At 48.1% G+C, this 11054-nt stretch overlaps 2 protein-coding genes across 2 annotated transcripts; both read left to right on the top strand.

Moving 5' to 3' along the window:
* The first annotated feature begins 806 nt into the window (after nt 1–806).
* Nucleotides 807–3003, top strand: LOC135392152 (pupal cuticle protein G1A-like). Its single transcript, XM_064622842.1, has 3 exons — nt 807–910; nt 1620–2644; nt 2893–3003. The coding sequence occupies exons 1-2, from the start codon at nt 905–907 to the stop codon at nt 2622–2624; spliced, it is 1011 nt and encodes a 336-aa protein (XP_064478912.1). The 5' UTR covers nt 807–904; the 3' UTR covers nt 2625–2644; nt 2893–3003.
* Nucleotides 3004–8521: 5518 nt separating this feature from the next.
* On the top strand, nt 8522–10728 carry LOC135392153 (cuticle protein 16.5-like). The gene is made up of 2 exons (XM_064622844.1): nt 8522–8543; nt 9870–10728. The coding sequence occupies exons 1-2, from the start codon at nt 8532–8534 to the stop codon at nt 10614–10616; spliced, it is 759 nt and encodes a 252-aa protein (XP_064478914.1). The 5' UTR covers nt 8522–8531; the 3' UTR covers nt 10617–10728.
* The last annotated feature ends 326 nt before the right edge of the window (nt 10729–11054 follow it).

The raw sequence follows: 11054 nt of genomic DNA, 5'->3' as shown, positions 1-11054 counted from the left end.
ATACGTAGAAAGGGCACAATATGTATTGGACGTCGAGTGGCTCTGGACTAACATCTCAACTTTTTTCTTTTACAAATCAATCAATCATATATAGCGAGGCAATGGAGTTTCTGCTACATTGTCTCTTCGTAACCATCTCGCGCTGAAGTCACAGTGAGGAATCCGAGCAATACTGATTACTAAGAATGCAGCTGCATATTGATGCACAGTACTTTATCGGATGCGACGTCGGAACCCATCTATCTGTACTCAAACCCCTTCGTCCTTGATCGTCGCCCGTACCGACCTCGTCTATTCCACGAGCGCCTAATAATAAAAAAATAAAAAATAAAATAAAAAAGAAGATAAAAAAAAACCCGCCCATGACGCCTGTCTGGACTGAAACGAATTCACCCTTCTAACCTGCCCGCGAGTTATGCAACTTTTAATTTGAAATTCCACCGTAGTATCGTCGCATTCCCAAGTGCATCATCCGGGATAGGCTTAGAGAACGCGTCGCTGTTATCAGTCTAACGAAAGGCATCTCGATTCATGACGCGATTCCGTCCAAAGACTTTCTCCAACCGTTCCCCGCCGGAGGGTAGAACTAAGGACGTTGCATACACATAACGGCGACGATAGATTTTGAATTTGAATTTGTCCGATCGACGCTGAGATAACCCAGTTGCGGGGAGCCACTGGAGGGGATTCTGATAATAGGCTGGCGCACTTCCACAATGTCACACGCCCAGATCTTGTTTTTTTGCCGTTATGATGTTTCAAGGTAGCCGAACGCAAGGTGTTCGTGTGTGGGAACACCACCCTCCTCTACGCGAGGGGAAAGTGGTCAATCGCTGGTATAAATGGGGCCGAGTCATTCAAGGTAGGTACTGTCTGTGCGAGCAACGCAGAACAAGACTTCAACATGCTTGTGAGTATGACACGCTTGTGGATACTTGAACGCGTGCTGCGGCGGATTGTTACAGACGCTTTTCTCTTCGAGTCGACTTTCTCTCTAGCCGGTGATATGAAATTTCTGAGGTAGTTTTACATAAAAAGAGCTGGGTCGCACTAGAAGCAGATCCAGGAGTCTTGGATGAGGATCCGTTCCCGGACAGCAGAATACCGCACAATACCAATTGAAACGAAGACCATCCGGATTAACCCCTCCTCTCTAGATACACGCCTGGGCCACTTTAAGTGTGGATGACAGCTTCACTTTTTAGACATTCGTTGGGTGGTTTCAACAGCTGAGATTCAATAGAGGTTTCAGTGGTGTTGCTCAGGACAAGCTCTCCTAGGAAACGTTGAGATGGGTCCCTTCAGGTTATTGTGAGGCTGTCGCTCTGTTGTACTTGACAGTAATTTGAGGAATAGTTCATTTGCAAGAAAATGAGTACGTAGTGAACCTGCATGACTTAGTATACCTATTTACCGGCAAGTTCGAAGTCGAACACAGACCTTAGTGCGTGTCTGCTTGGGATAGAACATGTTACAAGACTGTTCCTGAATGTTCCTGATTTTGGTGTGTCAGAATTATCCGTTTAGATCGGGCCACGTTAAACATTTGTCAACAACACAGGCAAAGTTTGTAAGATATTTTATTGTGAGCTGAAGCAACATTTTTAAATCTCCAACAGAAGGCCGTAGTTCTCCTTGGACTCATCGCCAGCTCCCTTGCCGGCCACGTTGGTGTTGGCTACGGCTATTCTACCCTCGGCCACGTCTTCGGTGGTGCCGTTGCTGCCCCAGCCGTTGCTAGCTACGGCTACGGAGTCTCTGCCCCAGTCGTCGGCCATGCCGTCGCTGCTCCAGCCGTCTCCTATGCCGCCCCAGCAGTTAGCTACACCCGCTACAGCGTTGCCCGTCCAGCTGTGACCTACGCCGCTGCTCCAGCTGTCCACGCTGTTGCTGCTCCAGTTGCTGTCGCCCGTCCAGCTGTGACCTACGCCGCTGCTCCAGTTGCTGTTGCTCGCCCGGCTGTCGCTTCTTACAGTTATGCCCCAGCTGTCCACACCGTCGCTGCCGCTCCAGTTGCTGTTGCCCGCCCAGCTGTCGCTTCTTACAGTTATGCCCCAGCAGTCCACACCGTCGCTGCCGCCCCAGTTGCTGTTGCTCGCCCAGCTGTCGCTTCTTACAGCTATGCTCCAGCTGTCCAGACCGTCGCTGCCGCCCCAGTTGCTGTTGCCCGCCCAGCTGTCGCTTCTTACAGCTATGCTCCAGCTGTCCAGACTGTCGCTGCCGCCCCAGTTGCTGTTGCCCGCCCAGCCGTGACCGTTGCTGCTGCTCCAGCTGTTGCTTCCTATTCCGTTGCTGCCCCAGCTGCCGTCGCCACCACCACCACCGTCCACCACGCTCCAGCCGTCCACACCGTCGCTGCCGCCCCAGTCGTCAGCCACGCCGTTGCTGCCGCCCCAGTCGTCAGCCACGCCGTTGCTGCCCCAGTTGTCAGCCACGCTGTTGCCGCTCCAGCTGTTGCCACATACGGTCTTGGCTACGGTCTTGGCTACGGCCACGGTCTTGGCTACGGCCACGGTCTCACCTACGGTCTTGGTTACACCGGCTACGGCCTCAACGCTGGATACACCCTTGGCGGATACAACTACGGTCTCGGTGGCCACTACTACGCTCTCCGCAAGAAATAGACAGTGACTACAATCACAAGGTGAGATATTACCCATACTACGCTTGGGGCACTCTCTTTGCAGACGGGACTTAAAATGCAGAAATTGTTCCATATATGCGCCAGATGGAACGTTGAATATAACAGTTATGGTTTTCATGTCCAAGATTGCATATAAGACCCTACGACCTGACCGTAATTGTCTGAGCTGACAGAACTTACATGGATATACCACGCGCCTGTGACGTGCTGCAGGAAAAGAGAATAACTGGTATTTTCTTTCCTTTCAGAACTCCCCACCAACACTAAGTCCATGCGAAGTCAACAATGTCCATGTCACGACATATCCACGCACAACTAGAAGGTGCTGTGTTAATAAAGTGAAATCACTTGTTACAGTATTTAGGCGTGTCTTCCTTTGCAACGTGGCACCTTGGATTTCTCAATCCTTGAAATAATGCAGCACCGTACTTATCTCGGTGTAAGAGTTTTAACACAGGAACCATAGTGGCAGTTTTACTGAATAAGTCCATCAGCAGGTGATAGCTAATGAACAAAGTAAAGTAGCTTTCTGATTAGTTAGAAATTGAGTTACAAAAAGAGGATACCTCCTCAGTCCTCACTAAGAGGAACGAAGACAGTTTCAGGGCTGTATAGAACTTAACATTTGTCCTCATAGAAGCGATGGGATTTCAGAAATATTACGTTTGAAGTGACAGAGCGCATTGTCATTCGTATGGCCGCCGTACTCACAAGCTAGAAAGAAGAAAAAGAAGAAGAAGAGAAGCTTCTTCCGCATTGGACGATTTCCATGTACGCGACGCTCCTGGCGGCGAGACGGCGACATGATGAGAAGACGACGAAGCAATGATGACAATTTAACACAACGTGGGCGTCGCTGACATTTTTTGATGATTTATAGAAGGATAACATTTGTTTAGAATGGTATGGCCTCATCCTGTGGAAGCACACAACACGCGATGTGAAAAAAAAAAAAAAAAAAAAAGACGAAAACTTGTTAAGGCATATTTATAACAAGCCATGTTTTCATGCCAACTATCATGGCGACGCTCGTACAGTTCGACGCAGCACATTACAGGCATTGCGAGGCGCTTCAAAGCGCATGCGCCAAAACCGGCAAAGAGAAATATGTAGGGGACGGAGAGCGCGACAACGTGAGTTCTTCTTCGTCATCCACACGAAACCATGCGCCCAACGGCGCGAATGCAAAGCTCTCGCTTCATTCGAAGATGCTTTTACGGTGGGAAACGGAAGAACCACACATCGACATTTGTGCCTTTTATGTTTCGGCAGTTGACACATTATAATCATAGCGACAAAAAGCTTCGCCAACTCGCGTCACAGCCTACAGCATGTTTTCATGTCAACAAACATGGCAGCCGCCGCCAGAAGTGGCTGCGGGCATGCGCATACGCGTACCCAGAAATGGCCCATTAACAAACTTGATGATAGTCTCTTATTTTTCCTCTCGGACTCAAATGCAGTCTAATTGACAGACGATAATCGTTGTAATTCTAGAAAATTGATAAAAATAGGGCCATCATTGCCTGGATTTCTTTTTAGGAACGGAGCGTGTGTCTGTAACACTCGGGTTATTGCGGAATTACAATTTATGATTAGCTATTTACCTTTAGATTAGATATACCACGTTAATAGTTAAGAATGTGAGATTCGGTGTATCGTGGTTAACCGCAGAAAAGCGTAAAAAATGTGGTCTACCGGCAGATTCGTTGTCCATCGAGTCCGTTCATTACGTAAGCGTGCACAAAGCCATTCTTGCCAATTGTTCCCTGACAACAATAACGCGTTATTTTAATGATTATGATAGGGACGTTTCATCGTGGCAGGCGATGCTCTGCCCCAATTACTACCTCAGGGATGAGAAGCCAGGTCCAGCATTGTCCGAAAAAGGTAAGCAGTGCTTCTTGGCGCGGTTATTGAGATGGATGCAACGGCTGGACAAGAAATTTCGCCATATTGAACTGTCGAGAGTCCAGAGGGAGGAATAAGTGTAAGTTAAGTGTAGACCTGAAAGGTATAGGTAATGAGGACAACGAAGAAGAACGTGCTCCTCATTTTCGACTCATCAGGACGACTGCATTTTGATCAGTCCAGCTGTCGGCTATCGTAGCTGAACAATAAAAGCGACATGAAATAGCATTTGATGAATCATCCTGGCGTATTACGAGATCCATGTGATGGATGAGGAATTGCTGTTTGCCTTAAAGAATGCTGTGCGTCGAACCTAGAGGTCTGTCATCTCTATACATGAAGGCCGTGCATCGCCCACATCACCATGAAAGCGATTGAACAGAGCCGTTGCAGGGTGCACAAGAAACCAAACGTGTCTTATCCGCCTATGCCCTGGAGAAAACACGCTTGGTTTCTTGTGCGCCCTGCATCTACCCTGTTCAATCGCTTTCACGGTGATGTGGGCGATGCACGGCCTTCATGTATACAGACCTCTAGGTTCGACGCACAGCATTCTTTAAGGTAGACAGCTATTCATCATCCATCACATAGATCTCGTGAACCGCTTCAGACAAGCGAGGCAAGAACTGCTATTCCGGTTACGACATTTTTACAAACTAAACAAAAATGAAAAGGGAAAACAGATTCTTTACGATCGACGATTAATTCCTTTTAAATTCGGAGCATGTACATTTCGGTAATCCTCGTTACAATTAAGTAATTCGACATCCGGGAAAGGCAGAAGAGGACAAACAGGCGTTACCATATATGTGATGTTGGCTAAGGACATAAACATGGCTTCTAGCCGAGCCTCTGAACGACATGCAAAATCGTTGGCGCGCTACAGGACATGTGTCGTGTACGACGAGGTCACTGGACTATTGCAAAGAGATAGCATCGAAGCACAAGGTCAGCTACGGAGGGCCGTTATTCCTGGCACAGGAGTCGAACGGATTGTTCTTGGAGAGGATCCAAGGAGTGGAGGGTGTGACAAATAGTGACGCTAAATGAACACCGTTGTGACTATGTGGCACCTTCAGCCGTAGCTTTCAATTTGGACCACGAGGGAAAGGAGCCCAAACTTTATTCTAGAGAAGAATGTAAGACAAGAGAGGAGGGGGAAAGGCAAGTGACGAACCAATAGGGGATGGTGAATTTTAGGGGTTTCGAAGCTTTGTAGTGGTCACGTAACTCGATAAGGTCAATAGAAAGCTTTGCCATTTTGAGGGGCATTTCAACAGGCTAAAGCACATCTAAGCAGGAATTCCGAATACAAGTGCCGATGCAGACGACCCAACAACGGAAAACGGAAAATTAGCGGTCCCCAATTTTGGCCATACCTTCCTTCACTGTTTGAGAGTGGGGGACTTCCCTTTTCAGTGAAAAATGAAACTGAAATTGTGACGTCACCACTGGTTACCCGGTTGCAGGTATGCAGTTTTCTGGATTGTCCTTCGAGTAATATAGTTCTCCAGTTTAACCATAGCCCTACCCTGCGGCACATGCAGCATGTCGCCACAGAAATAGGCTGGCACGCCTCACGCGTCAATCTACCTTTTCATTTTTGTTCTCCAGTTCATAGTTCATTCGTGCTCAGCGAATGTGATACGCGCGAGAAGCAACATAATTTGCATAAAGAATACACTCGTGCTTCTCTCTGACAGAGATGAATCGCATATATAATTTGCCAAATTAAAAGTTTGACCGCGCATTATTAATATAACTGTAATATGAGCATCAAGAGCAACAGTTGAACAGCTTCGACAGCTGGCCTAGAAATCACAGCAATTACAATAACACGATACCCCGTCCACATTGCGAAGCGAGTCACGAAGCGTCCAGGAACAGGCTGTAATTACGGGGTGAGGCCTTTAAACGGCACTCGGCCAAATTGACAAATGTTAATTTCTTGGTAGCTACACCGAACATTAGGAGACCTCGAGGACCAACAAGTGAAAACGGAACAAGATTGTGTAGTTTGAGCCACCAAGAGCTCGAACGTAAACATTATACGAGGAGGACTCGTCTGTATCGTGTAGATCTTTAGCAGGTGTCGCCATCTACCTGCAGTTTTGTATAAATGACGTGACCGTGGCTCTAGGCTATAATGAAGGCATAAATGTGCAATCCCATGTTAGCGCTGCGAAGGAACTATGGTGAGCAGGAAGGATGTGTGTCCTTGGCAGGACGGCGGAGAGATCCACGAGAAAATCAGTGAAGGTCACAGACAGCACAGCCTATGGTAACCTTGATTCTGTGACCAAGGAGCGGGCTGCACCATGCCGCTGGTTACAACTTTGCTGGCTTGGCTGAATCAAAAAGAACGAGAATATATAGTAGAGAAAGTGCCAATACAGAGTGGTAATACCTTTCGTTCCACACTCGTTTTAGCTCCCAAGAACGTCACGAGGGTGAAAGGTTTGCGAAAGGACATAGTCAGTTTTTGTTGTATGTTGCTCAACATCCCATCCCAACAAACAGACGAAAGAGAAAAGGAAATCTCAGTCGACGACATTGTTCTTGACCCACTTTTGGGACGAAAATTTGCCAAGTAGATAATCGGCCGATGCCGTGTTTCATAGATGAGTTCCTGGATGTGACTGACCATTTAGTAGTACCAGCTACTCCAAGGAATGACGCTCACCCGGCCAGCTCCATCTTCTCGTATCAACTTTGCATTGGGAACATCAATTCCAGCGAGAACGCGTATCTTACAGGTACCTCGACTTCACCGTAACACCAGATATTTCCATAACTTAAAAACCCGAGACTAGGGGACAAAAAACGACAACACATACAAGGAGACCTTAGAGAACTCATGTTCTGAGGCTGGAACAACATAGAAGGGACAAATACATACGAAGCCTCAAATTCCAGAAAAGCCTCTTTCATCTTTCAAGGAGATCTTATCTGTGTTGTCGTTTTTTTTTTTTGTCCCTATAGTCTCGGCTCGGGTTTTTAAGTTATGGATCTATACTACCAGCTCGCTTGCTACCTCTCTATCCACTCGTTATCAGATATTTGTCATGCCGCACTATCTCATCCGATGCTAACAAAGTTATTGGTTACATTGAACGGAATATTCTTATGGCATGGCATCCCTGTTCGCTAAACAGCTCGCATATAATTATTAGGGTAGTTGGACCAAAGCTGGAGTGTACATCCATTCTTTGGGACTCATGGAAGGTAAAGCAAAGGGGAGAAGATTAATGCTGTCTTGCGCTGGTCGTCTCCAAACTGCGAGCCGGAGCAGCCTTCTTGGACCGCATTTCACTCTGGCTTCGAGGCGGAGGAATCGTGCAGAAGACGAACGCGGCAGGCTCGAGCAGAGGAGTGGACAGGGAATGTTACATGATGTAAAACGCCGAGACTAGGGAACACGAAGGGACAAACACGAAGTCTCAATGCATCATCTTCACCAGCTCGCTTGCTTCCTAAATCCTTCTCCGCCATGTACAGCTCCCGTAGAACCCATCTCGAAATATTTTTTTCCGGCTAGGCTTCTGTCTACTGTCATCTTATAACACTCGAGCATTCCCAAGTAACCCTTTTCCAACCTATGTCGAACCGCAGGTATTCCTGTCACACTGCAGTTGCAATAGCACGCGCTCTTGAAGAATCAGCTGATTTGAATGAAAAGCACGAAATGGAATGAAATGCATTGTAAAAGAGATAAGTTCCACTTTAGGTGTTGCCCCTCCATCAGCCCGATAGCGATTTTGCGTTTGAAGGAACGTGAACAAAGTAGGTCTTGGTATTCCGCTGCAAGTTTTGATTAGATGTCGCAGCGTTCCTCACCCATGTCTACGTTGCGTGTCGAGATCTCTATCTGTGAGAAACAGCTTGGATACCGCCTTCTCCTGAAGGATGCTCAGTATAAAAGCCAGGACAGGGCGAGTGAGGGACATATCTCATCCAGGTAACACAAGTCGTCAACATGCACTCCGTGGTGAGTGGCGGGCAGAGTTAAGATGTCGCCTGTATTTATTCCACGGTACACCGAGAAATAGCTAAGGCCTTAGTAGGGGAAGGATGCGAGAGCGACAGAGGATAGCGACGCGACGACATAAGACGGCTCCGAATAAGCATGGCCTAAGGTGCTGCTATGAGGCCTAGGGTCCGTATAGACCTGGCTCGGAACTTGAAGGGTTTACTCATAATCTTTATTCGAGACGAGTGTTGGAATTCAGTTTGGGGACGGGGGCAACAGACCGTGTATGTCCATATATAGGATATACCCATAACAGGATTTTCTTGGAGGTGGTGTAAAATTTTGAAGGTGTATGCGTGTGTGTGTGGAGTTGCTGGGAAAATCCCTAGTGACGACCCGTCCACACAACTCAAACGCGAATTATTCTAGAAATCACTGCAGAACAAGGTTTTTCAGAAGCCTACTCCGTAAAGCCACAATAGCACGAAATATTCTTGGCAATTTCTGCAGTTTGCCTGAAGCCCATCGCCGTCCTAATGTTCGTCCGAGATGATGGCACTGCGCGAAAAATACGGTATCTGTCCGGTAGGGGGACGAATGGATCGAGACAGAAGGGGTGACGTAGAAATGCCAAGAGGAACATTCGTGCACTAGGGGTACCTAGCTTGACCCTGCTTCAAGGATAATGCATTGTTATGACGCTGGGTGTCGTCCCCGTTACGACGCGAATACTGAAATCACTGTAAGAAATATCAAATGGGTAATAATAATAATAGTGCCGTGACGTTACACGTAAGGTTTGTCTGCCTAGTGTGGCGACATGCTGCACGTGCCGCAGGGTAGGATTGCGGATAATTTCGACCACCTGGGGTCCTTTTGACGTGCGCCGGAAATCTCCGACACACGGTGCTAGGAGCAATGTTTAGCTCCCCCACATTGCTGCCGTCCTCGGCCGGGAATCCAATAGGTATCAATTAGGTCAAGTAGGTACCGATCATATATGCGTCATAATGACATACCAATAATAGTTATCACATTGTTCAAAGAAAAGGATACTCTTGCATTGCGCCAAATAAATATGGATAACTCTCATTCGCAGCAGAGCTCAGTGATGACAGGGAGTCATACTCGTATTTTGCGTTGGAACTGCTGTCCTTTAAGAATAAATGGTAGCCTAGATGCCCATTAACGGTGAACGGTTTAAATTAATGGGTCATGAGAGACGTTGATCTTTCTGTGTGCTTGAGGTGAGATTTTCAGGTCCTCTGGGTGAGCGGTGGCTGGTTTGTCATACAAAATGATCAAACAAAAAGCATTTGAATTCTGTTGTGTTTCTGTTCACAGAGCGCTATTGTCTTGCTCGGCCTTGTCGCCAGCTCCTTGGCTGGTAACGTTGGCTTCGGTGCTGCCGTCACCGCTCCACTTGTCAGCCATGCTGTGGCTGCTCCTGCTGTTGTGAGCCACGCTGTCGCTGCCCCAGCTGTTTCCTACGCTGCCCCAGCCGTCCACGCTGTCGCTGCCCCAGCTGTCTCCTACGCTGCCCCAGCCGTTCACGCTGTCGCTGCCCCAGCTGTCTCCTACGCTGCCCCAGCCGTTCACGCTGTCGCTGCTCCAGTTGCTGTTGCTCGTCCAGCTGTGACTTACGCCTCTGCTCCTGTTGTCCATCACACAGTCGCTTCTCCAGCTGTATCCTACGCTGCTCCATCTCTCGCCTATGGTGGCTACACATACGCTCGCCCAGCTGTGACCTACGCTGCTCCAGCTGTACATGCTGTTGCTGCTCCAGTCGCTGTCGCTCGCCCAGCTCTTGCTTCATACGCTGTCGCCGCACCAGCTGTCCACGCCGTCGCTGCCCCAGCTGTGGCTTCCTACGCTGTTGCTGCTCCAGCTGTCCACGCCGTTGCTGCCCCAGCTGCCGTTACCACCGTCCACCAGGCCCCAGCTGTTGCTACCTACGGTCTTGGCTATGGCCACGGCCTCAGCTATGGTCTCGGCTATGGCGGTCTTGGCTACGGTCTTGGCTATGGCTACGGCCTTGGCGGATACAGCTATGGTCTTGGAGCCCAGTACTACGGTCTCCACAAGAAATAGAGGAAGAGCGTTTTGGACGCACCAAGAGTATTGACTGTCTAAGGGGACGTGGAGAGTTATTTATGTATTCTGTGAATATGCGAACAAAATAAAACACGAAACATCTCCTCAAGTGCTAGTATGATTCCAGTTCAGACATAGGAAGAACACTTTCTTGTTGTACCGCAAAGGACTAGTAATGATCCGGCTGTATTCACAACTTTTTCAGCGGAGTAGCGATCCCGCTACTTTTCCGCTACAAATTCTGCAGCGACAGACTTCGTTACAGCTTCCGCTACTTCCAATAAAATGGAAACGTGGAACAGCGGGGAAGAAAAAAAGCGATACACAGACAAATCAGTTATTTCTTCCCGTTTATTTAATTTTCTAGCCATTCAGGGAGACATGCCAACAAATCTTCCTCGATTTCAACTATACTCTCACAAGCTAAGCCACACT

The sequence above is a fragment of the Ornithodoros turicata genome, chromosome 4 (assembly GCF_037126465.1).
Source record: "Ornithodoros turicata isolate Travis chromosome 4, ASM3712646v1, whole genome shotgun sequence".
In the NCBI taxonomy this organism is placed as follows: Eukaryota; Metazoa; Arthropoda; class Arachnida; order Ixodida; family Argasidae; genus Ornithodoros; species Ornithodoros turicata.
Note: the sequence above shows the minus strand (reverse complement) of the source record. Positions and strands in the feature narration are given on the sequence as shown.